General features: G+C 38.2%; 3 protein-coding genes across 11 annotated transcripts in view; 2 read left to right on the top strand and 1 right to left on the bottom strand.

Moving 5' to 3' along the window:
• Window positions 1-64: 64 nt before the first annotated feature.
• UFSP2 (UFM1 specific peptidase 2) lies at window positions 65-19951 on the top strand. The gene is made up of 12 exons (XM_057697110.1): window positions 65-115; window positions 2750-2828; window positions 5570-5753; window positions 5835-5901; window positions 8097-8254; window positions 8993-9185; window positions 10451-10597; window positions 13053-13217; window positions 13430-13554; window positions 14935-15011; window positions 15906-16030; window positions 19785-19951. Exons 2-12 carry the CDS (start codon window positions 2765-2767, stop codon window positions 19869-19871), a joined length of 1392 nt encoding a protein of 463 aa, XP_057553093.1. The 5' UTR covers window positions 65-115; window positions 2750-2764; the 3' UTR covers window positions 19872-19951.
• A 67-nt stretch (window positions 19952-20018) lies between these two features.
• ANKRD37 (ankyrin repeat domain 37) lies at window positions 20019-22730 on the bottom strand. Of its 2 annotated transcripts, XM_057697124.1 has the most exons (5): window positions 22539-22727; window positions 22167-22319; window positions 21230-21321; window positions 20504-20707; window positions 20019-20251 (listed from the first exon to the last, which is right to left on the bottom strand). In XM_057697124.1, coding segments are annotated over exons 1-5 (531 nt in total). In that variant the 5' UTR covers window positions 22620-22727; the 3' UTR covers window positions 20019-20250. The 2 variants fall into 2 exon arrangements, with proteins under 2 accessions (XP_057553107.1, XP_057553106.1); XM_057697123.1 differs by lacking the exon at window positions 20019-20251 and having other exon boundaries at window positions 20500-20707; window positions 22539-22730.
• A 216-nt stretch (window positions 22731-22946) lies between these two features.
• LRP2BP (LRP2 binding protein) overlaps window positions 22947-25599 on the top strand; it is a 54269-nt gene continuing 51616 nt past the window's right edge. For 6 of the 8 annotated variants that reach the window (XR_009047735.1, XR_009047734.1, XM_057697118.1 and 3 more), the window contains exon 1: window positions 23718-24665. Coding sequence is in view for 6 of the 8 variants with exons in the window: in XM_057697118.1 (XP_057553101.1) it covers window positions 24663-24665 (3 nt within the window). In the remaining 2 variants the exon portion in view is untranslated. Of the gene's footprint in view, window positions 23005-23089; window positions 23151-23717; window positions 24666-25599 lie in introns of those variants that run through there. The other 2 variants (XM_057697113.1, XM_057697112.1) reach the window with 2 other exon arrangements.

Below are 25599 nucleotides of genomic sequence, written 5' to 3'. Positions count from 1 at the left end.
GTTGGGAATTGTGGTCGGCCTTTTCCCCGCCCCCCCCATGACGCCACTTCCGGGCCAGCCTCCAGAGCCGTGCGTGGATGTCGGCGCCCCGGGTCAGCGCCACGTAGCGGTTTTGGTGAGTACCCTCAGTGGCCACCGACCCCTGAATTTCCCCTCAGACTTCACTAGCCGCCACGAGTAGGGCTCTACGGCCCTTGAAAGAACTGGTCCTGCTGGGGCCCACGTGGCAGCTGCGAACTCCGTGGTCTGAGCCGTCTTGTCCTCGGCCTCTCCCGGTAGGGCCGGAAGGAAACTGCCCCGCACAACCTTGAACCGCCGGCCCCAGCGCCGCCGCCTTTGCAGACGCGCTCCCTGCACCTTCTCCTCGTGCGTGCATTTTGAGAACGGGGGAATCAGGAGACGTTTTTGACGGTTTCGAAGAAAGATTGGACCTGGGAAAAATATGAATAACTTTCCAAATACTCTATTCCCTTAGCTGCTGTGATGTCATACTCCCCTCGTTTCCCTCCTGATTGCTCAGGCAGGTCCTCCAATCCGTATCCTCGATGTGGTGTTCAGTACTTTTCTTTACACTCCACGCTTTCTCCAGAATTTGTATCTCCAGCTTAGACGAGTATTGAGCTCCAGATCCGCATATCTAGTAACTGTAGCTCCACTTGGGGGGCTCATATGTATTTCAGACTCAGCAAGTTCAGAACTGAGTCACCATTCCCCCCTCCCCTCATTCCACACTGCTCTTCCTTCAGTGAACCTCATCTCGATTCATTGCGCTACCATCCACCCCGCCATCGTTCATTCCCCACCGATTTCAAAAACCTGGAAATCATCCTTGACAAAGCCCTCTTCTCAACTCCTGAACGTCTGTTCAGTAATCAAATGCTATGGAATCTCCTTCTAAATGGCTGTCAGTCGTCACTGTCCAACCATCCTTGTCCTTGGCACCATCAGATCAAACCATTTGCCATGGTCTCTTAAGTGGTCTTTTAGGCAGGCCTTCACCAATCTGGGCCCTGATGGGCTTGTCCACCTGCACCTCCCATCTTTCCTTTGGAATTGTTAATAATGTTACCGACACACTCCTCAGATCCCAGCTTAAATATTATTTCTTCAGAGAAGATCTCAATTCAGAAGTGTAAAGCGATTCTAGTGCATTCACATAAGATCACTATGGAATCTTCACAGCAACCCTGTGAAGTTGTATATTCTTCCGGTTTTACAGAAGAGGAGACAGACTGGAGTGATTAGTTACAAGGTCATTCAGAAAGTAACAGTTAAATGTTGCTCTTGCCTGTCTTTTTAACTTTTATCTTTCAGTGCCATTAAATATTTTTTATTCAAATAGGTACGTAGTATTTAACCAACTTCTTTATTTAATAGACTTCTTATTGATAGCTGTTTGGGTGGGGTTTATTTGTTTGTTTGCTCTGATGAACAACAGCATGATAACTGGACAACATTTAAGCTAAATTTGTCCTGAACTTTCTTAATTATTTCTTTAGGTTAGATTCCGGGAAGTATAATTGGGGCAAAAGCATGGCCTTTCGACAGGTTACAATTTATGGAAAATAAAAGCAGTCACCCTTAAAAAAAAATGTGACAAGGGATTTGTAAATGAGAAAAATAGTAATGGTACCTACTTTCTAATGTTCTGAGGGTAGAAGTTAATATATGTCCAATCATTTAGCATGGTGCCTTTTACCTTCTAAGAGCTCAGTAAATGTTAGTACTAACTCATTTATTTTGAGATAGGGTTCTTACTGTGTAGTATGGTTTTTCAGCCTGTTCAGAATGTATTTTGAGAATCTGATGAAATCTTTGAAACCTTTTCCCAGAGATTCCCTTCCTCCTTCCCACCCCTCTCCCACAGCAAAATGATGTATGTCTTTTGTCATATGTCATCAACCACCTGAAACTCAAGTTATGAACCCAAATTAAGAACAGCTAATAGATTCCATCTTACAAGTGCTTTTTTTCACCTTTGTAAGTTGGAAGCATTTTCCCATGGCATTAAATATCCTTATAAAGCATGATTTTTCATTGCTGTGTAATATTCATAATTACTTAATCAGTCTCCTCTTATTGACAGGTTAACATCTGTATACCCTAATCTTTGTGTGTTTTGCAAATTTCCTTAGATTAAATTCCTATATGTGGAATTACTAGTCCAAGAATGTGAATAGAAGGCTTTTGATTCTTATTGCCATGTTGCCCTATGAAGAGTTCTAAGAGTTTATACTCCCGCCATCGGCGATATATTAGTTTCCTCTCATTGTCTTGACCATCAGTTCTTATTATAATAGGTCCAGTGTTTCTGTCCCATTCTTAAACTAGTTCTTTACCGTTGATCTTTTCATGTCATTGTTAAACCTTATAATTGTTAGGACTATAATTTAGAAATATTGTCTTAGAGCAATGGTCCTTAACCTTTTCCCATTAGAATCATCGACATGGAGGAATTTTTAAATATCCTGTGCCTAGACCCTCCCCAGATCAATTAATCAGAATCTTTGGAGGTGTAGCCCAGGAATCGGAATTTTAAACTCCTCAGGTGATTTCAATGTGGAACAAAGGTTGAGAACCTTATTAGAATTTAGGGTGTTTTTTTTTCCTCCATAAAACATGGAATTAACTCATGAAATAATTTGAAAAATCAAGGTTAGTTAATGCCTTAACCTACATTCAGTTAGATTCTGATTTATATGAGGATGAGTTTGTTTTGTTTTACAATGAAATTGTGGTTTTGTCTTAGGTTATTTCAGAGACTATGGATATACTCTTCAGAATAAGAGGTGGCCTTGATCTCGCTTTTCAGCTAGCTGCTCCTAATGGTAGGTCTGCCAGAATGCTCTCCTTTTTTATTATAAAGTTGATTATGAAATATAGTGAGATTCTTAGCATTTTGCAAATGCAACTGAGTGAGAGATAGGATGAATAAACTGTCTAAGTTCATATAGTTAGTAAGTAATATAAATTAGATTTAAACTTAGACACTGTGTTCCCCACCACCCCTAGCCCATGAGGCTCCTCTGGGCACTTTAGGAAAAGGTGTCCCCTTACTTAAGAAAGTTTACTGCCCTCTCAAAGGAAATTGTCACAATAAATATAAATATCCACCATGAGACAATATAAATGACTTGTACATTTATACACCCAGACTTGTACATTGCAGGCTTACAACTGTACATAACCCCGACTCTCCAGAGCCCACTGTCTTGTATGTTGTATTGTTTAGGAATGGTAGGCAAGCTCTATGGGAGAAAAATCAGCAGCATTTGTATAAACCAAATTCTAGGATGTCTACCTGTTTCTGACTACTGCCACAAACCGAGGTAAAGAATATCAGAGGAGGAAGATGAAGAGCTGTGTTTGAGATGTGTTTCGTATGAGATGCCATAGTATGTCAAGTGCAAATTCCCACAGGCATTTGGTAATTTGAGTCTGAAACTTACGTGAGAGTAGTCAGAATTGAAGATAAGAGAACTCAATATCTCTCAAGGATGATAGTTAATACCTTGATACTAAACGAAATCACTCAAGGAAAGTATGATCAATGGTGTCAGGAGCCACAGAGAGGTTCAGAAAGATAAGGAACAGACAGTGTCAGAGTTCCTTGAAAGAGGTCACCGGCTGACAGTTATTTACTGGCCCCTTGGAAAGAGGAAAGGAGAGAATGTAGAATGTTCTTTCTGACCCCTCCCCTCATATTAGACAGTTGTTCTCAATCTTTGTCCACATTCTAATCCCCGCTCCCAGACCTATTAAATTAAGTCTCTAGGACAGAAACTCGGGCATCAGTAAGCTTTTTTTCGGTGATTCTCTAATATGCCATTAAGGTGAGAATGCTTTTGCAAGGACTAAATCAAACTCATTTTAGGCCTATCTTGTCAGTAAAGTACGGTTGTTCCTTAATATGTTACTTGTATGGATAAAGTCTTACATTTTACAATTTAATATAAACTGAAGATATCCTTTTCTATGAACTTATTGCAAAGTGTAACTAATCTATTAGTCACCAGATATAATGATGTAATTTCAAATGTAAGTAAGGAGTGCAGATACTCTTTACCTAGAAATTAATATATTTGAGCTTGTCTTCTGACTTGATAGTATCTCTCCTCCTATGTCAAACTATTTGAAACACTCAGTGAAGGGAGTCATTAGTGAGGAAATTGAGAGGACGGAGGTGCTTAACTGTAAAGACATCACAATTATTTAGGTTACTTTACTTCATGGTCCTTCAGGGATAGACAGAAGGTAGCCCAGGAATTAGGTTTCTTTTCTGTAGTGCAGCTAAAAATCTGTAAATTTGGCTTTCTGAGACATATCAGGATATCTTTTAATCTGACTTGTTGTAAGTAATCTTTTCTCTACCACAGCCTCAAAGTATTTATTTATCAGCATATCAATGTGATAGTTAAATAACTATTTTAACCACAGGGTTAAATAGGTTTAGGATTTAGGAGTATAAAGCTAGGACAAGCATTTAAATATTGTCTTCTTCAGATATATCTTTTTAATATAGTTTTGACTTTGGAACCATGAAAATGTTTTTCCTATTCAAAAAATTCTATTAAGTGAAAAGGAAATCCCTGAAAATGAAGTCAGACAAGTATCAGGATGATGACATACCACAGAGAGGAAAAAGCCGTGACTTCGGAACATAGTACTTTGTGCAATCTTAGTAGGATATAGTCCAAGGAAGAATAGAACTACAAAGAAATTTAAATTTCATTCAACAGTTTTACTGCTATAAATAATACGGTATTTTGAGAGTAAGTGGAATCCTCATACATTGATGATGGAAATATGAAATGGTGCAGCTCCTTCGGAAAACAGTTCGGCAGTTCCTCAAAAAGACAGTTACCATATGACCCAGCAATTCCTCCTAGGTGATCACCTAAGAGAATTAAAAACATATGTCCACACAGTAACTTGTGCACAAATGTTCATAACACCATTATTCATGATAGCCAGAAACAACCCAAATGTGTCCAGCTTATGAATGGATAAACAAAATATGTTCTGTTCACACAATGGAATATTATTCCACCATAAAGAAGAGTGAAGTGCTAATTCCTGCTGTGGGTGAATTCACAATATGGATGAATCTTAAAAAATTAGGCCGAGTGAAAGAAGCCAGACACTAAAGGCCACATAATGTGTGATTCCATTTATATGAATGTCCAGAACAGGCAGATCTGTAAACACCAAAAGGAGGTTAGTTTTTGCCGTGGGTAAGTGCCAGGAGGTGGGGAATGACCGCTACTAAGGCCTGGGTGTCATTGCAGGTGATGAAATGTTCTGGAATTAAATAGTGATGATTGTAAACCTTGTGGTATACTAAAAGCAACTGAATTGTACACATTAAAAGAATGAATTTTATGGTCTATGAAGTTCATATCAGTTTTTTTTTTAAAAAGGCAAAAAAAATTTTTTATGTTATTGAATAGGGGGAATGGATATTTGGGGGTCAGTTTTACTGTACTCTACCTGTGTGTGCTTGGAAGCGTTCATGTTGAAAAGTTTACGGTTTTTCTTATTAACTTCTATTTATATTCTTTTAATTTAGAAATTTTTATCAAGAAAGCACTAAAACATGTGTTGAGTGACCTGTCAGCCAAGCTTTCTTCAAATGCACTTGTGTTCAGAATTTGCCACAGTTCAGTGTATATATGGCCTAACAGTGACGTGAACACCATTCCCGGAGAACTGACTGATAGTTCTGCCTGTAAGGACATAATGCGCTTTATTCAGTGAGTATGCTTGAAGATGGCTAGAAGTGTTTTCAGAACATCATTTCATATGATAAAAATCTTTGTATATTAAAAATTTAGATTCGAACAGGAAGAAGATACAAAACGAAAATTCATGAGGAAGAAAGACAAAAAGTTATCAGACATGGTAAGCAAATCACCTGTCTTCTTAGTGATAACAATTTTCAGTCCTTGAATTTGTTGTTGAGATCTTAGAAATTACTTAACCCAACTTTATTATTTTTTTACATCAAATTATTCAGGTCCAGAAAGATTAAATGACTTGCCAGAGATTATATCTCTGTTGTACATATCTGAACTTTTTTCCCATTATGATATATATCTTAAATGGATTTTTTGGATGCTTTGTTTGCTCCCACAAAAATAAAACAGCTTGAGTATGTTTACAAATTATTTAAAAATAGATAAAAAGGAGTCATTCTGAAACATGACAGTGACACATTATGCTATATGAGATAGTAAATAATAAATGATTTACTTTTCTTCACACTGTTTTGGTTCTGTTGATTTTTGAACCAGTACTCTTGAGTACCTGTCACATGCCACAAACTTTACCAGATATTGGAGATAAAAAATGGAGCTGCTACTTCAAGGCAGGAAGTTGTACCAGGTTAATATGACTGTAGTGTTTTTCCAGACTAGTAAGGAAAATAGAGTGGACATGAGGTTGGACATGTGGGCAAACTAAACCAGGAGAAACGAAACGAAACTAGTAGCTAGAGTAATAAAGAGGAGGGAGTGGAGACAAGAACTGTTTAGGGGATAGAATGGATTATACTTGGAAACTAATTAGTTGTGGGGTGACCAGTTTCTTGCTTGGGTAAAAACGGAAGACATGAGGTCAGTTTCAGTCGTATTATGTTTGAGACACCAGTGAGGTGTCCACATGAGCTGTTAGATTTATAAATGTGGAGTGTACAAAAACATTGTGGGCTATAGATAATGATTTGGGAATTACCAGTAGTTGGAGCTTGACATTTTGAGGGATATAGTCCCTTACTTCCTAGAATGTTCCTCAGTTTGGGTTTGTTTTAGACTTCCTCATGATAGATTCAGGTGGCCATTGTTGGTAGGAATACCACAGAAGTAACCTGGGTCCTTCTTAGCACATCATATGAAAGAAGCGTATGTTCAGTTCTCATATGGGTGATGTTAACCTTGATCAGTTAATGTGGTATCTGCCACCGTTCTCCACTGTGAGGGGACTATTTTTTGCCCTTGTAATTAGTAAGTATCTTGTGGGAAGATACTTGGAGTATATGTATATATCCTCTTCCTCATCAAGTTTTTACGCCATCACTGCAAACATCAATTGATGACTTTTGCCAGAATCTAGCGTGAATCTGATGGTTATGAAGTAGAGATTTTTCTAAGTCTATCATTTCCTTTTACATTTATTAGATGACATTACACTGTGAGGAAGAGCTTTTCCTTTTCCCTATTTATTTATTAACTGTATGGAAGCATGGATTCCTATGTTACACAATGTTATCTGTTACTGTTACTATCATTAGTTTGATGCTCACATTTTCTAAGATTTGGCCAAGAGAAACTTTATGCTGGCTCCAGTGTCGTCTTGACACTACTTTTGAGTACTTGCTACTTTCTTCCAAGGATGTTCCAGACACATCCTGTTCATTCCCTGTTCCAGCTCAGGAATCAGCCATTTCCACAAGGAACACACACGTATGCACACATACTATACATGTGTGACACACACACCCATATTCACCTGTGTCAGTCATACCATACCTCCAGTCGTACTTCAACCCCACACAGTTCCTAACCTTTCCCCGGTGAGAAACTTGGCCTCCAGTACTCTTAATATTTTGCTAAATTTATTTAATATACAGAAAGCATTTTCAGAATTGTTCTTCCATACCACTGTCAAAATCAAACCTACTAATAGAGTTCAATATTTGTTTACTGTTCTTTATGTCTTTAGACCAGAGATAGTCATAATACATGTTTAAAAGTTTCTTCAGTGTGTGGTTAATGTATCTTGTTCATTTGATTTTTTTTTTTTTTTGAAAATTTTAAATCTACACAAAAGTAGAGAAAATAGTATAATGAACCCTGGTGAACCTAACTTTAATGTTTATCAGTACGTGATCAGTCTGATCTCATCTTCACTCCCTACTCACTCTCCACCTCTCCTCAGATTATTTTGAAGCAGAGAAGAATTTTTCTTTAAGCTGAGATTTGTGCTTTTAAATAATTTACTGTAACATAGCTTATAAGGTTCTTAAAAAGTCCTTTTACTTACATTTTCTATTACTGTTCAGTGTGCTATACGTTGACTTTTACTGTTTATCTTTATAGCATCAGATAGTAAATATAGATCTTATGCTGGAAATGTCAACCCCTCTGGCAGCTGTAACGCCCATCATTGAAAGAGAAAGCGGAGGACACCACTATGTTAATATGACTCTACCTGTCGATGCAGTTGTATCTGTTGCTCCAGAAGAAATATGGGGAAAGTAGGTATTTTCTAATACTACTACCACGTTTAAATGAGGACCCGCCCCCAAAGTAATCAGAGCCCATTTTTAATTGCCATATAGACATATCCAGGGTTGTTGTTGTTTTTACTGTGATTTACTCCTTGTTTATTATTTTTTTAATTTATTTATTGGCTGCTTTGGGTTTTCGTTGCTGCACACAGGCTTTCTCTAGTTATGACGAGCAGGGGCTGCTCTTCATTGTGCTGCGCAGACTCCTCATTTTGGTGGCTTCTCTTGTTGCAGAGTATGGGCTCTAGGTGCACGGGCTTCAGTGGTTGTGGTGCACTGGCTCAATTGTTGTGGCTCGCGGGCTCTAGAGCACAGGCTCCGTAGTTGTGTCGCGTGGGCTTAGTTGATCTGCAGCATGTGGGATCTTCCTGGACCAGGGATCGAACCCGTGTCCCCTGCATTGGCAGGCAGATTCTTAACCACTGCACCACCTAGGAAGTCCCCTTGCTTATTATTAAACTAAGAGTCATCTAGTAATTAAATGTTTGTTGGAGGAAGTAGAGTAATACACAAAACCTATAGGGTTTCCCCTTTATCTACACAGAGGAAATTTAGTTTAACATTTAACTTTGCATTATTTAGACTTCCTTTAATAAACCTTGTCCAATTGAGGGTATATTAGGAATATATTATTCACGCGACACTTTCCTGTATCATAACTACTATAACTTTTGTTAATGCACTTGTGTATTTTTCCCCCCACAGAGTTCGTAAATGTCTAGTTGATGCAATTCATAATCAACTCACTGATATGGAAAAATGCATTTTGAAATACATGAAAGGAACATCTATTGTGGTCCCTGAACCACTGCACTTTTTATTACCAGGGGAAAAAAATCTTGTAACAATTTCATATCCATCAGGAATTCCAGATAATCGGCTGCAGGCCTATAGAAAGGTGAAACCAGTTCATTTTTTTCTTAGAAAAAAATACAGCTATCATTCATTTTGTATTTAATTATGTGTTTCTAAAAAATGGACATTGTTTTGTTATTGAAAGTGTGGACGCAGACTATTAGCTTTACACCTTTATTTTGTAACTTTTTCAAGTATTATTAATGCAAAAATATTATGCTAAACCATATGTAACATTTTAATTTCATGTTATTTTTCTATAATGAAATTTAGAAATGAAAAGATGCTTACATGCCTAGAGCAGCTGATGAGTTAGTTAATAAATTCCTTTTCTCTTCCATTACTTCCAGATTGTGAAAGAGACAAGATTACAGTCAGAGAGGGAACTGGGATTTATGCTGTTTCTCATTAGGATTTATAGTATTACTCCATCCCCCACCTCCCAGGTTATTTGGGTTTTATTAGAGGCATTTTGAAGAAAACATGATCAGCATTCAAAGAAATGAGATTTATTGGCAAAATGACTGGTTTGGGAGTACATATTTTTGATGTGTGGCCTTGCCTGGCATCCATCAAAGTATACCATGGGAAAGTCTTCCCAGTCTCTGTCCCTGAGAAGAGATACAACAGTGTAACACTCTGTACCTCTCGGTAACTGCCAGATGAATTGATTTGCAGAGGCAACAGTTATATAAGCTAATGATCCCATTCAAACTGCTAGAATACATAGATGCCAAAAGAAGTCAGACTTTTCAAAATAACTATTACATGTTTTTATACATTCAGGAATATATTGCCTTTTAAACATTTATGTGTATTTTTATTTTGATGCCATATTGGTTGGTTTCATGCCACCAATCTCTACTCTGTAATTTAATCACTACGCCTTATATTTGTGAAGTACTCTAAGCCTGATTTTTAAAAACACCTTGATATAATTAAATCATAGTTAATTATAATTTACTCACTCACAAAGCTGTTTCAAAACCAGTCTTTAGCCTGGATGTATTTTAACAGACTGTATTATAGTAAGTAATTTTAAATTATCTCTTTTCTCTCATTCTAACAAATTATTTTCCTTCCAATTCCTATTCATATACATAGATAAACAAAAATAAATCTTTTTTGGTTTTAGTTTAAGTCTCACCCTCTTTGACCTTAGTGAATTAAATCATGTGCGTCTGATAACTTTTATAACCAATATAAGTAAATTTTCTGTTTTGTATATTTAGAGTTTATTTATTGACTAGGAAACTGAATCATTTAACTTTTTTTCTCTTCTTTCCTGTTGATTCTGATTTCATTTAGGAGTTACATGATCTCTTCAGTCTGCCTCATAACAGACCTTATTTCAAAAGGTCTAATGCTTATCACTTTCCAGATGAACCATACAAAGATGCTTACATTAGAAATCCACATACTTATCTCAATCCACCTAACATAGAGACTGGTATGGTGAGTTTAATAATTATTTATGGGAGTCAATTGATCATTAGTGTCATTAGTTGTTTTTTGTTTGTACCCAGTGGAAGTTGTAAGGATTAATTCATAACGGGTGTCATCCCTAAAACATAATTTACCACCCGTTTCTTTTAATGATCATTGCTTAAGATAGCAGTAATTCACAGTGGTCTAAAAACATTAGGAAAACATTAGGAATAGATCATGTAAGCACATTTTTCTTACTAAAATTCCATGTCTTAATTTCTTTAAATTTCTTTAAATAAATTTCTTGTCCCATTTTATTTTCATTCTGAACCTGAGAAATCATGCTAATTAAGGACATATTTTTACACAAGTCACACTGTAGGAAAGGCTAATAAAGTACTACATGTTTTCTGTACAGCACGTACCTAGTTGTAAGGGGCAGAGCTTTTCACTAAAGATAGTTCAGAAAAGGAGTGTGGGGAAGGGCTCCTTTAAGGATGCATGTAGATCAGTAAGAGAGGGTGTCATGGGCAACCAAGAATCAGAATTGCATAGCTGTGCCTCTTAGAACAAGGCAGCCCTGAGACTGGCCTTAGTCTCAAGGCATGCACTGATTCCTTGATGGCATTTCTCAGCTTTCTGTGTGGCTGCTTTTGATCCTAACTGGCCTGTTCCTTCCCTTTCCTCTACCTTCTCTCAACCTCATCTTCTGTTCCCTCCTTGTTTCAGCCTGACGTAACTTTGCTACTCTTCCTCAGAGCTGCTCATTGCATGCATTGTCTCCACTTCATTCCCTGCACTTACTCCCTGATTCACTCTGCACCTCTCAATTCAAATTCCCAAAAGAGAAAGCTCGATTGGCCCATCTTGTCATGGCATTTATCCAGTACCTACTGAGTCTCCAGGTGCTTTGTAAAGCAATCTTAAAAATTAAAAATGAGTATGTGATACAGAATTGATCCTAGGGGAAGTTGGGGCACTTCCGGTTCTGGCCATCAGCATGCACTGGGACAGCAGCTGTGCCTGCGAGAGCTGTGGGCAGGCCAGCCTCGCATAGTACAGCCCTGGCTGGGCACTCACCATTAACGTGTATACACATCCTTAGTCAACATGTCAGTGCTCTTGAATGATTTCACTTATTTTGCTTATATGGGAGGAAATCTTGAGAAACCTAATCCTGGTTGAAAATCTTGTTCTGTCACAGTCATAGAATCAGAATAGGAAATAGAAAACTTAGAGTCTCTAATAAGTGACATAACTCTTGATGGTTTTCTCGTAGATTACTATATATATAAATGTTTTCTTTCTCTGGTTATATTTGAAACTCTTCTAGGGTAGGTATTATATCATATATTCATATTTAATTACTAATAGTTCTTTACTAAGCACCTGGACACTCAGAAGGTACTGAATAAATACTGATTGATTTTTGACAATGAAATGGGTTCATTATCTGTATTGCAAAAACACAAGAAGCATATATATATTTCTTAATATTTATTATATGATACTTAATATGTATATGTAACATATATGTAAATTATAAAACACATAAAGAAATGAGTGCTGGAGAGCTCCCTACCCAATCTAAGAACTAGGATGTGACCAGTCTGACTGTGTGCTCCTTCCTCATCACTCCTCTGCCTCCCCCGCACTCCAGGAGGAACTATTATACTGAGTTCTGTGTTCATCACTCACTTCCTTTTTTTTTTTTAATAGTTTCACCATATATGTATATATTCTCTTAACAGTGTTGCTCTTAGTTTTGCTTGATTTCGAGTTTTACCAAAATGGTGTCATCCTGTGTATAGTCTTCTACAACTTGCTTTTTCACTCAGCATCATGTGTCTAAGATTTATCCATGGTATTGTGTATAACTGTAGTTCAATTATCTTTATTGCTGGATAACATGCCTTTGTATGATTTTATCCCGGGTTTCTTTTGCTATTTAGACAACCCTGCTGTTAACGTTACTGTACATGTCTCTTATTACATATGTGCAACAGTGTCACCATTTTGCTATATTTGCTTCATTTTTCCTTTTTTACCCTTGGGTCATTTCAAAGAAAATTACAGGCATCCTGCTGTTTACTCCTAAATACTTCCAACACAAATCTCCAAACAATATTACGTTTACATTCATGAGATAAACCTAGTTTGGTTATGATTAATTATTATTTTTTATTCTCTGCTGGATTTAGCTTGCTAATATTTTATTGATTGTTGCATCTGTGTTCATGAATGATATTGTTTTATAATTTTCTTTTCTTGTACTGTTCTTACTTCACTTTTGTATCAGTAATATATTGGCTCATTGAAAGAGCTGGGGAGCATTGCCTCTTTTTTTTGAAAAAATTTTATAAGGAACTAAAGTAACAGTCTAGCTTTGAGAATAGTAAAATAACTAGGGTATGTGTATGTATATGTATACATCTGTCTTATCTTAAGTTAATATTTTACTCTGTTTCTTCTTTTTGTATAGGTTTATGTGGTCCAGGGCATATATGGTTACCATCACTATATGCAGGATCGGATAGATGACAATGGCTGGGGCTGTGCTTATCGGTCTCTGCAGACTATCTGCTCTTGGTTCAGACACCAGGGATACACAGAGAGGTCCATTCCAACACACAGAGAAATTCAGCAGGTACAGAACATGCCATTTTCAATTATAATCAGTTGGACATTTCATTAACCCTTAATATACAATTAATAATTATTCTTACCTCATGGTACAGACTTATTTCTGTTTTGAGGGGAAAAAATATATATATAGTTGTAATCAGGGAAAATGCCCTCAACATAAATTTTAATAGCTGTCTTGTGTATGGATTTTTTTGTATTTTTAAATACACAAAGGCTCTAGTCGATGCTGGGGACAAACCAGCAACATTTGTTGGCTCACGGCAGTGGATTGGATCTATCGAGGTACAGCTGGTACTGAACCATTTGATTGGTATTACTTCAAAAATACTGTTTGTCAGGTAAGGACACTTTAAGAAACTTGAGAAATCAAAGAGAATTTGTCATTTTTATTAACAGAAAAAGTGCACTTTTCCCCACATTTGTTTCCACTCCTCTTCCTCCGTATTGCCTCCTTGCGTTATAAATCTCATTTTTCTAGCCCTAAAATTTTTTGTTATTTTTTAGAAGATGTTTCAGTTTATGAGTAAACTTCGTGATATCTACTTGTATGGTCTATCCCTAATCTTAGTTTGGAAGAGGAAAACTTGGAAATATGTCAACTTTGAATAGAGTTACAGAAAGTCTAGTTTTTTAATGCTTGTCATTGAAGTCTTGAAAGGAGAAAATTAGACGTTGATCTGTGACTGATCTTTTTGTTTCCCTCCTACTCTTCTTCCTAAGATTTTAATAAACTAATAATGTGTCCAAATAATACATTCATTTTATCTTTTCCAATGTATTTTAATCATAATTCTACTATTAAAATATGAGCAAATATTAAATAAGATTGTTTTCTTTGACCATCACTAGCTTACTCCTTATTTATGAGCGTATGTTTTCAATACGTTTTCTATTAGGACAACCTTGATAACTATAGTGTCGTTATCCTTATTGTCCAAGTATTTTAATACATCTGATTTCACAAGTGCAATTTGGATTGGCTGTGGAAATCAGTGCTAACAAATATGTGATAGATTAAGCAGTGAAGCATATGGTGATTAAAAAGTGAAGATTTTGACACATTCAGACATTATTCATACATTTCTTACGAAGCAAGAGCCAAAGCTTAACACCATCCAGCACCTCCATTCTAAAAAAAATAGCTTCCTTCATGTGTTCTTTCTCTTCTCAAAAGTAAAAATTGTATAGGACATTGAAATGTTCCCTAAAAATATGTTGTACTTGAAAACATTTTGCAGTTTTCACATGGGCTGCACAGACATTGTCTGTTTTAGTCCTGGAATCTCCTGTCACATAGAAAGGCAGGTATTACTGGTCCCAGTTTAAAGATGAGGAAATACAGGCTCAGAGTCTGTATTTGGCAAGAAGACAAAACCCTAGGACTTAAAACCTATTCTTCTGAAATTAAATCCACCTATAAGAGTCCCCTAAGTATCAAACTGACCACTTTCAATCTCATGTTAAAAATCCAGAACCTTCTTTACGTAATTCCAGAAGCGAAGAATCAAGGTCTTCTTTCCTAGCACATTTAGTGGCCTTAAATATTTAGAGGTTGTAAATTGCTCTCTCAATTCCCTAGCACTTAATTTTACTTAAATTTATATTGTGGGTTTTTTTAAATAACCAAAAAGAAACCAAAAAGGTAGAAAACATTAGTTCCCAAGCTCATTATTTGACCTTAGAAATAGTTCATCTCATAGAAAATGATTTCTTTCTAGCCAGGGTTCTGAAATGGCCTCTCAGGGACGGGAACTGGCTAATCATTTCCAGAGTGAAGGAACGCCAGTAATGATCGGTAAGGTGTTTGGATATCTTGGGTTCTTTTGCTAGAGTGCGAGTATGTAAAAGTTATTGTTAATATAAATATATTATGGCATATAAAATCAGTCCTTTTTAAACATATTAAAATTAGCTTTTACATCATACATACTGACCTCTGCATATTATCTTAAAATTTCCAAGGCAGGAGGAAAGCTATAAAAAAGATTATAATAACCAGAAGTAGTAAAGGCTAAGAAGAGAAATGATAGCTGTGTTCAAATACTTAGAGTTAAGAGCAGATGGAAGAGAGGCAGTGGTCACTCAGTGGAGCATCATAAGTCATGGCTGTCACTAACTTGGCTGGCTTTGTGACTTTATGCAAATTGCTTAACCTCTCTGGGCTTTATTTGTAAAATAGGAGGATTGGAATAGCTGATCTAAAGGTTCATGATTCTATGAGAAATAAGACTTGTCCTGTGATGACAGAAGGCAAGCTAAGACTGGTGTGTAAGAAACGCAAGTAGGCCGATTTCAGCAAAATACAGAAAGTACTGCACCATTGGAGGTACTCAGAGCAGAGTTAGCATTGCCCATTTGCTGAGAGAGGTACCAACAGCAATGATTGTTACTCTGTTGGGAGGAGTTTAGACCCTCTGTGGCCCTTTTTAAATCCAGTTTAGGTAATTCCATGGATATTACAGTGAAATATAAACCTAATATGACCATAGATATGAGTATATCTTCTCTGTCTTAAAGATGTAATTTTATCTTTTCAGAGTATATTTGACATTGTGTCTTTTACAATGTAGACCAGTCAATTTTAATGCTGTTAGATCAATTAATAGGCAAAATAATCTTTTTAAATGGATATTGAATGAGAAGTTGAGATTAATATATGCCCTCTCATTTCGTATTTCCTATTCTATAGGGGGAGGAGTTTTGGCCCACACAATACTAGGAGTTGCATGGAATGAGATTACAGGACAGATAAAATTTCTGATTTTAGATCCACATTATACAGGCGCTGAAGATCTGCAAGTTATTTTGGAAAAGGTAAGTGTCTGTTTAACACAAATTTAGATACAAGGCAAAGAACCCAGAACCACAGGATAGAAAACTGGCAGCTAACAGAAAGATGGATTATAAACCAAGGTCCTCATCATAAGGAGGGATTCTAAGGCTGTGATGAGTAGCTGCCTCTCTAGGTATGAGGACAAGGGGGAACTAAAGTAAACTGTGAAAGACAAAATTTAGCTTAGGTTTATAAAAACTTTCTTAGTTATTAAACTTAGTAATAGAATATGAAACTTATAAGTATATTCTGCTGGAGACTTTACAGCTTTGCATAAATATACGAGGGTTAGTCAGAAATTATCCACACTCTGGCTTTATTTTTGACTCACCCCTGTAAATATAGTGAGATTTATCAATGCCTTGAAATAGAGTGGAATATATAACCTTTATAATTTTAGAATTAACCAAAAATTAGCTGAGCAGTATGCTGGATATTATGGAGGCTTGACTGCTTTTAATTTATTTACATATAACTTAATCTCATTCTATGAAGTATTTGAATTTGAAACAGGTTTAAGAGTATTTATTGATGCTTAAACTACCAGCTAAAGGATGTATAAATTTAAGATAATTTATAGACAGCTAATTCAGATTTAGTACTGAGTTTTTATGAGAAATTAGAACTAAATTTTCATGAAACTCAGTAATAAATCTTTAGGAGGCAAAGGTTATAAGACATAATTAACCTGAGTTTTAAATATGTTTCATATTCTTTGCCAAATATATTAAAATTATAAAGAATGCGTACAGCCTTTCCAGCTATGACACTGACTATATCCTATTATAATCCACTACCCTTCATTTTTGTCATGTTGTCATTTAAGTCAGTATCATTAGTACTAATAAAAAGGTTTCACTGCTCTTTTTAAAGCGGAAATCCTCGGGAATTCTGGGAAAATGGATGGTTTAATGTTGAAATTCATTTGTGAAATATCTTCGGAAGTTGAAAAGAATGTAACTACTAAAGGTAGTTAGTAAAGCCCAAAGGATAAAATGTGTAGTATGTAAAGAATTTTTATTATGTGTATGTAGCTGGACTCTTATACCCACAGTTTAGTAAAGTCTTTTGCTAATGATTGGAGTATCTATAAATATTAACAGGATATAAACATGTTCTTAAAATTTTAAGTGCCACATACATACACACAATTTTCTCTTTCAAGGCATTTGGACTTTTAAACCTATGGCATGTTTTTTGCTGGTACACGTATCTTTATGAAAATAGGAGCAAAATTTACTCTCTTTCTGTAGCAAAGTGTTCATTCATTGGACATTCATTAAGTACCTAATATTTACCATCCACTGTCCTAAACACTGGAGGTATTAAAATGGGTTTTTAAAGAGCTGTTGGTCTAGTAGAGAAGAACAGAAGAGGAAAGTGCAAAAAGGATTCCCCCCAAAAAATATGGTGTCTTTGGTGGAGCTTACAACAAGCTCCTTCTGCAGAGGGATCACTTAGAGACAGGGAAAGGAAAGCAGGGCCTATTCCGGGAACCCTGGCGGTTTTAAGGCAATTAGAGCTGGTGCAGAGGTGTGGCTAAGGCTGGAGGGATGGGCAGGAGCTCCATCAGGGATGGTCATTGTGAGCCAGGCAGAGAAGCAAGGCGTTCAGATTTTATCTTAAAGGCAGTGAGACGCCTTATTATTTTAATTACGGGCATAATAAATAATAAAATTACTTCTTTCTGGCTGGCTTGAGGGACTTTGCACTAGATGGAATTATCTAGACAGGGTTTTTGGAAGCAATTAATTAGATAGAATAAGGCACTGTCCCTCCTTACTTTCCCTGAGAATTGCACTCTCCTTTGCTAGTTATATTTCTGCAGAACTCTGTAACTGCAAAAACCCTTTTGCTCTCTTCACACATGCAAGAACCCTTGAGGCCAAGGCCCTGCCTTCAGTGGAAGAGCTGTTGACTCTTACATGACTCAAGAATCTAGGGAGCTAAGTCCATCCCAGCTGCTGTAAGAGAATACCATAGACTGGGTGGCTTATAACAACGGAAATTTACTTCTCACAGTTCTGGAGTCTGGGAAATCCAGGATCAAGGTGCTGGCCAATTTGGTGGGTGGTGAGGCCCACTTTCTAGTTCAAAGATGGCTGTCTTTTTCACTGTCTTCACGTGGTGGAAGGGATGAGGGAGCTCTCTGGGCCCTTAATGAGGGCACTAATCCCATTCGTGAGAGCTCTACCCTCATAACCCAGTCACCCTCAAAGCTCCACTTCCAAATACCATCACATTGGGGACTGGGGTTCAGCATATGAATCTTGGACATATTCAGTGTATGGCAGGGGCTAGAGGGACAGCTCTGCCTCTGCCTGACCTCTCTTTACCCACTTGGGGAGCTTTCCTGTTTGAAGATCCCCAAGCCAGTCACCTCAAAGGAAAGAAGTCTGGCTCCCCTACTTACTCTCACAGTTTCTGGTGTGGGCATTCTCTCTACCCACTTAGCTAGAAAAAAAATTTAAGTCTGGTTACCTGGAGATGGCCCACATGTGAAAGGACCACAAAAAGATTAAAAGAGAGAAAGTATAAGCCTTTTTTCAATTTATTGCTAAGAAAATAGATTCTAGGACATTAAATTCATTAAGGAAGGTTTGCTGAAAAAAATGAGATGATAAAAAGAAGTTTCGTTTTGTTTTGTTTTATGTAAAGAAACAGTTCTCAATGATAATAAACCAGACTTAGTGATGGTTACCTGTGGGCAGGGGGAGCAGGACTGATGGAGGATTTTTTTTAATTTTCACTTTCACCTCATTTGAATTTGTATGTGTATCTTATTTTTGCAATCAGAAAAATAAAAATGAAAAACCTAGAGATCTCTACTCAACCCTCCCACCTCCACACTGAAAAACAGGCTGACAAACCACATTCTTCTGTAGGAACTATGACCTTTGACTTCAGGTCCCTTTCAGAATGCCCAGCAGCTTCCCAGTTAGGTAGGGGAAGGGGTAAGACCACTACCTGTCACTCATACAGTGGCATTTTGAGTCCTCACTAGCCGCTTCACAAACAAAGCATTTCATTTCAGAATGATGGAACACAGAGAAGTTGTTAGCTGGGTCTTTAAGAAAATAAATCAGTGGCCCTAGAAGAAATTTGATAAGCTTTTATATTCACGATGAGATTTTGTTTGAAAGTAATTTTCTCTGCTGGGGAAAAGGATTAGTACTGACATGAAGATTGGAAAGTGGCGTGATTGATTACAGCCTGAGGAAAATGAAGGGTATAGAATACAACTCTAAGGGCAAGCTCAGGTTTCTCACTACCCCAGGTATCATTGCTGAGGTGCCACTGCTGGGAAATCAGGATCAAGGTGGTGGCTGGGGAGGCGCACTTTCTAGTTCAGTCTTTTTCACTGTCTATACAGTCTTGTATGGACAGATGCCAGTTAAACTATCACATGCCATCGACTGCCAGAATTTTAAAACTATACATCTTAAAAATCAATAAAATGTGGTATTGAGTAACAGTACCATAATGAAGCTTTTCTTTTTTAAATGATTTCTATGATTAAATATCATAGAATTAAATTTTTTAAAATTCTATCTGAAACGGACCCAAATAAGCTACTATTTTCTATGCTTTATAGGAATTCAAATATTTGAATTAGGTATTTAGAGTCTTATTCCAAGCTCCTGCTGACAGAGCAAGACGGTAAAATGTTGCACTTTCAGTCACATAGTCCTATAACTTTGTAAAAGGTTTTCGTTTCCCTTCTTCCAAATCTAGGGCTGGTGTGGATGGAAGGGCCCAGACTTTTGGAACAAGGATGCTTACTATAACTTATGTCTTCCTCAGCGACCAAATACTATTTAAAATATCTTAGACTCAAAGACTGTAGCATAGTTGTACTTTATAAATTTGCTGATAAAGAATAAATTTAATTTCAAATTAAATCCTGGCTGTAGTTTGATGGTTCTATGATTTTTTCCAAAGGTGGTAAATATCACACAAAGAAAAGAATTTATTCTGTAGACATTCCTTTAATAAATTAAAAGACAAAGCGTGCACAACCAGAACATTATGGGCATGTAAACACATGTATTCTTGAATGTTATCTTCACTTAGAAGAAAGTTTTCCTCCTTCTTAGAAGGAGTTTAGACACACTTGATGAGCCAAAAGCCATAGCTTACAGGTGAGTAGTAGATCTGCATGAAGGGAAGACCTTCTCCACACCTCTGCATAACCAGTACATCTGTTGTTAAAAAACATATTAACATTAAAAACTTTTTTTTTTAAAGGTTTTCTCCCCAATCTTCCACCATGCAGGACAATTTTTGATCTCTAGAATCTGGTAGTAGTTACTACAACCAGTATTAAAATGTGTTAATGAGAATGAAAAGATATACTAGAAATAAGACTGCCAGTATTTAAATGAAACAATAAATTCTGTGCTAAATCTGAGATGCTTGAGGGAGGAAGAAAGAAGAAACTATGAGTTACTCACCAACACTTCCTTTTCCCATTTGTATTTTCTTCACTTCCAAAACTTCGTTTCTGTCTGAGCACTGGAATACAATGATCTTTATTCAATTGTTCACTTGATTTTATTGTCTGCATACATTTAATTGTTGTAAGAAACTTGGCACATTCTGGAAATCCACATGACCAGGCAAGATCTTCAGCTGTTTGCCCATTCTTATTACATAAACTGAATGAGACAAAAAATTAGTTAAGTAAAAGTTGACAGTTGTTTAGCCTTTTTTAGTATCTTCCTAACAAAGGCGCTTTGGGCTCATACAACTGTTGATTGCAGAATAGAAGAGGTAAAGGAAGCATAGAGGAATTCCATTTTTGCTCACTATTTATCCTCAATGGCTAGCACAGAGTACAGCAGAGTGGGCATTTTATTTTTGCACGAATGAAAGAGTATTCTGTGTTCACTACAATAAGTACACAAAGGAAGTCAATGAGAACTATAGAATGGATTTTCCAAACCAAAACTAAGATGTCATACTGCCGTGACAGGTGAGCAGAACTGCACCCCTCATTGCTTAGTATCTATTTTTTATTTACTCAAATTGAATAGTATTAGATATCATTAACAGTCTAAGTTAACATTTAAATAACATTAAAGTATCAATTAGGCAGGCATCATGTAATTAAGCTGCATGAGTCTTATTAGTATAATCCAAGAAAATATAAAATTTGAAGCCACTGGTTTCATACTTACTCAATTTGGGCATCACTGGCTACAAGCAGGCTGAGGCATTCCAGGCTTCCAACTTTTGCTGCCTTGTGTAATGGAGCTTCTCCAAAAACATCCTTAACAGACAAGACAACACATTCTAGTCTCTCCCCAAAACACTCTTGTGGAAATTGGTGGGTGAAGTCTATGGTTTGAGGAAGCTATTTGAATAAGCGGACTGGACTGAGTTTTGTACTGGGCTGAGTGTTTAAATTTTTTTTTATAAAGCTCACTTGATGCCCTATTAAATCAAAGTTGTCATTAGTAAAAACGTGCAGGCACAGCTACAAATACATACATTAAATTTTAAGTGAATAAAAGCAAAATAGTATCCTACAATAAGTAAAAAAAATTGCAATTTAAAATTCACCATACTTCAGTATTCAGTGGAAGATGCAAACTACCCCAAGAAAGTTCCGTAAGGAAGTGTATTGGTTGTGAGCATGCTCACAAGTACTGCTATCCTGAGACTTTTAATTTGGTAATGGAACAGTTGTTCCTTTGGAAGTGAGCTGCAGACCTTGGAAATGCTGTCCGATGTAGCAGCCAGCAGCCATACTTCCAGCTACCCTGAAATGTAGCTAGTCTGAACTGAAATGTGCTGTAAATGTAAACTACACAGCAGATTGAGAAGACACATCAAAAGAAAATGTAAAATATCTGTCAGTAATGTTCTATATTGATTACATATGAAATGATATTTTGGGTTGTGTTAGGTTACTAAAATTTAATGTTTCATTTTACTTCATTAATGTGGCTACTAGAAAATTTTAAATTATATACGTGTCTCCTATCTCTATTGGACATCGCTGGGACAGTCACGTTTCTAATAACTGAGGCGACTGAATATCTTGGCGTCTAAGAAATGTTTGTATGGATTTGTGGGAGGGTTGCACACAGCAACAATCAGTTACCTAGTTACCTGTTGGTTGAGGTCAGCGCCCGTCTGCAGCTGCCAGAGAAGAAAGCAAGCAAGGCCGCCACCTGCGGCCAAGTGGACAGGCGACTGCTCGCAGGGATCCGGGGGTGCGTTGACTGAGGCCCCGGTCTCCAGCAGATGCTTCAGACTATCCTCCTACGAGAAAAGAACAGCTCCAGCACCCCTCTCGCCTTTGTCTAGGCTCACACCCTCCCGGGGTTGAAAATCTTCCTCCACTCCCCAAACTTTCCAACTCTGAAGAGGCTTGACTTGGCAGCGCCAAGTGGTCAGTACACCATCACCCTAGCTAGCCCTCCCTAGAAGACAGACATCCGGAAGCTTAAGCCTGCAGGACGAAAGCAGCCTGAGTCTCACCTCTGGGTTGCAATCGAGCAACAGCATCTCCCACCTAAAGTAGAGGACTGGAGTGCTTGGGAGAGCAGAGCTGGGGAGCATTCGCTGCAGACAGACAGGTAAGAGTGCACAGGCCGCCCAAGAGCAGGAGAATTTAAAGATCCCCAGGACCAGCGAGCCGACCCCTCCCCGCCGCGCCACAGCTCTGGCTGCGCCCTAGCAGCCCAACCCTTGGCTGCCGGCCTTTCTCCGCCCAGCGGCAGCAGCACGTACACAAACACTGACACGTGCAACCCGGATCCTAGAAAGGCTGGAAGGGAGAAAGGAGGAGGAGGAGGCAGTGCGGGTCCGCGAGTTGATTGGCCAGCGTAGAGGCGTCAGCCCGCCCACCGTGGGAGCCCCAGTGCGCGTGCGCTGTGAGGAACGGGAGTCCGGCGGCTGGGCCTCAGCGCCCGCCATGAGGCACGCCGCGTTCGGCACGTCCCAGGTTCTCGTGCCCAGCTCTTTAGCCCCTTTGGGGAAGCGGGAGTCGCGGGCGGAGGTTTTGGTTGCTGCTGGCACGCACGTAACCACGAAACCCGGGAGCTACAAGGAACTCGGCGGCAACACCACCTTTGGAAGCTGCTACACTCGGTGCTGGCGCCGGGGCCCCAGCCTCCTCCTGAGGAATGAAAGTTCCATCTGCCTCACGTTCAAAGTCGCCCTAGGCTTGCTGTGTCCCCCAATGCCCGGGACATTTAGGGAGGAAGGCGGGAGTTGGGGGGGGAAGGGAGGGGCAGCTAAGGTGAGCCCAGGGGGTAGGTTTTCCCACAGGGACTGCACCATCCACCCCCGAAAAATTCAAGGATTTATCAAACTCGAGCCTTTCAGGTTTAAAACGCTACCACACCCGTACTGGGAATGATGTAAAATGAGTCAACCATTGTAATGTGTCCCCTCTTGGAGCTGGGTTAGGCACAGAGCTGCACTTGTCGCCTGGGGAAATGTTGAGGGGCCCAGCTGTTAGCCTTGAGCTTGTGGAGACGGGAGCCCCACATCATCATGGGGAGAGTTAGTGGATAAACGGAGGGACCAGGCCATGGACGTCTATGGCCCATGGGGCTCTTCGCCGTGGGCAGTGCTGACTGTACCTCTGAGCTGCTGAGGCGGGGGGGGGGGGGGGGGGGGGGGCCGGGGGGGGGGCGGGTTGTTCCTGTGCTTTTTATGCGGAGTCATTCTTTTAGCTTGAGTTATTCCTTTTTGTAAAACTTTAGAAACAGACATCCTGACCTCATACCGCAGCCATTGACCACATAGCTAATCTCTGGACTCTTTTCCTAAGCACATTTTTTTCTAGGTTAATCTAGCTAAAAGCTAAAGCTCCAGCCATTTGTTTATTTTCCCTAACATCTTCAGCGATTCCCCTTCTATCTACTGATACCTTTGAGAGCAGGACTGAAAGATAGTTTGTGACTATGCTTTTAGAGAACAAGCTGATTGTCCTGTGAAGATAGGTGGCCTTTTAGTTCTAATTTTGGTTACAGTTTGTTGTTTATTTTGTAATAAGAGCCATAATTTTGCAGTAATTTATATTACTAGACTTATGCAGTGATCCAAGGTGTCGACTGAGAGAAAAATGCATAAGATGGGAGTTGTGAGTTAAGTTTCATACAGGGTCTTACTGAAGACCGTAGCCCCAGAGACAGCCTTCAGATAGCTCTAAGAAACTGCCCCAAAGAAGTGTAGGGGAGGCTAGTTTATATGTGAATTTTTTTGTTGTTAGGAAATACATGTAGTCAAGGTGTATTGAGTTGGCCAAAAAGTTCATTTGGGTTTTGCTGTAACGTCTTGCAGAAAAACCGAAACGAACTTTTTGGCCAACGCATTATCTTGGTAAAAGATCACTGCTAGTCACAAAGAACAAAAATGCCAGGTTAATGATTATAGTGCTTTTCTATGTATGGAAAGCGGGGTTCATAAAAATTCTTCGTGAAATGCATCTTTCTAAGGGCCTGTTTGTCCAAAGCACAGAGTATCCAGTTTTCATCTTTCCTCCTCTGTCTAAAGCACAGAGTGCCCATCCTGTTATCACCTTAATGGTTTCATCTGAAGCCTCCAGTGCCCTGTTGGTCAGCAGCTGCAGCAGGTTTATCTTTGAAGACATCGATGGTGAGCACATGCTCTTTGCTCTTGTTTTGTTTGCAAAAGGATAGTTTTAAACATCTTTATTTATATGCATACTTGAACATAAAACATGTATATGTATTCACATTCAAACATATATAGAATCACACTTGTGTTTTTTATATTTAAACTATTCATAGTACCTTTTAATGCTGTTTAAAGAATGTCAGAGAGATATGAGAACACGTCCATGTTGCCAATTTTCCTTTTCTCCTGTTTTTCCAGTAAAGTACTATTTTTCAAAGCATGTAATTAGGCTTCAAGTTTGCACAGATGTTCATTTTCAGGAATTCCTAAGTAATACAAGGTATTGTCAAAGGAATTCCTAGAGTTCTCAAGATATGTTTTGCAGTTAATGTATGTCATGGGATGTTTGTGCAATGCATGCGCCACCTCATTACATCCTTTTTCTGGAAAACAAGATTCTGTTCAGCATGTGTTAAATCTGGTAATTATTGTTAATTTCCTGTGACATATTTAAGTTTCACAAGGAAAGAGAATTGTGTGGGTAGTTGTTAAAGCTTTTGTCCCTTTAATCACTGCTCATAATGTTGTCCCTTGCTCATAATGTTTCCAAAACATTCTGTCTCAGCTAAGTATCTGGTTTACTCTTAGCAGTGGGCCTAAAAGCTTTCTAAAAGCTGAGCAAAGCTGGTACAAAATATATACAGAATAAATACATTTGGGGGACAGTATCTTACAAGTAACTGGAGTTTTTACTGAACATGTGGCAAGTGGGATCAGTTTTCTAAAGTGGAAGATGGTCTAAGATGCATATTCAGCAGTCACTTCTCCAAGCACTGCTGATTCTACTTATGTTTAATTTGCTGATAGATGTGTTTCCAGAAGGAGGAGGGCATTTAGAGTGAGTGTTTTTAAAAAAAAAAAAAAAAACTTGGATGATGACTAAGTGACCAAA

The sequence above is a fragment of the Hippopotamus amphibius genome, chromosome 10, assembly GCF_030028045.1.
Source record: "Hippopotamus amphibius kiboko isolate mHipAmp2 chromosome 10, mHipAmp2.hap2, whole genome shotgun sequence".
NCBI lineage: Eukaryota > Metazoa > Chordata > Mammalia > Artiodactyla > Hippopotamidae > Hippopotamus > Hippopotamus amphibius.
The sequence above is the reverse complement of the archived record's forward strand: the minus strand, read 5'-3'. Positions and strand labels throughout refer to the sequence as shown.

Bases quoted from the DNA above. Each gene is read 5' to 3' on its own strand.
- UFSP2 (XM_057697110.1), top strand. From the start codon at position 2,765: ATGGATATACTCTTCAGAATAAGAGGTGGCCTTGATCTCGCTTTTCAG. The intron at 2,829-5,569 runs GTAGGTCTGCCA...CTTTTAATTTAG, and splicing joins TCAGCTAGCTGCTCCTAATG to AAATTTTTATCAAGAAAGCA. The intron at 13,555-14,934 runs GTAAGGACACTT...ATTTCTTTCTAG, and splicing joins TCAAAAATACTGTTTGTCAG to CCAGGGTTCTGAAATGGCCT.
- ANKRD37 (XM_057697123.1), bottom strand. From the start codon at position 22,619: ATGCTCCCCAGCTCTGCTCTCCCAAGCACTCCAGTCCTCTACTTTAGG. The intron at 22,320-22,538 runs GTGAGACTCAGG...CTTTTCTCGTAG, and splicing joins TGCTCGATTGCAACCCAGAG to GAGGATAGTCTGAAGCATCT. The intron at 21,322-22,166 runs GTAACTAGGTAA...TTGTCTGTTAAG, and splicing joins GCGCTGACCTCAACCAACAG to GATGTTTTTGGAGAAGCTCC.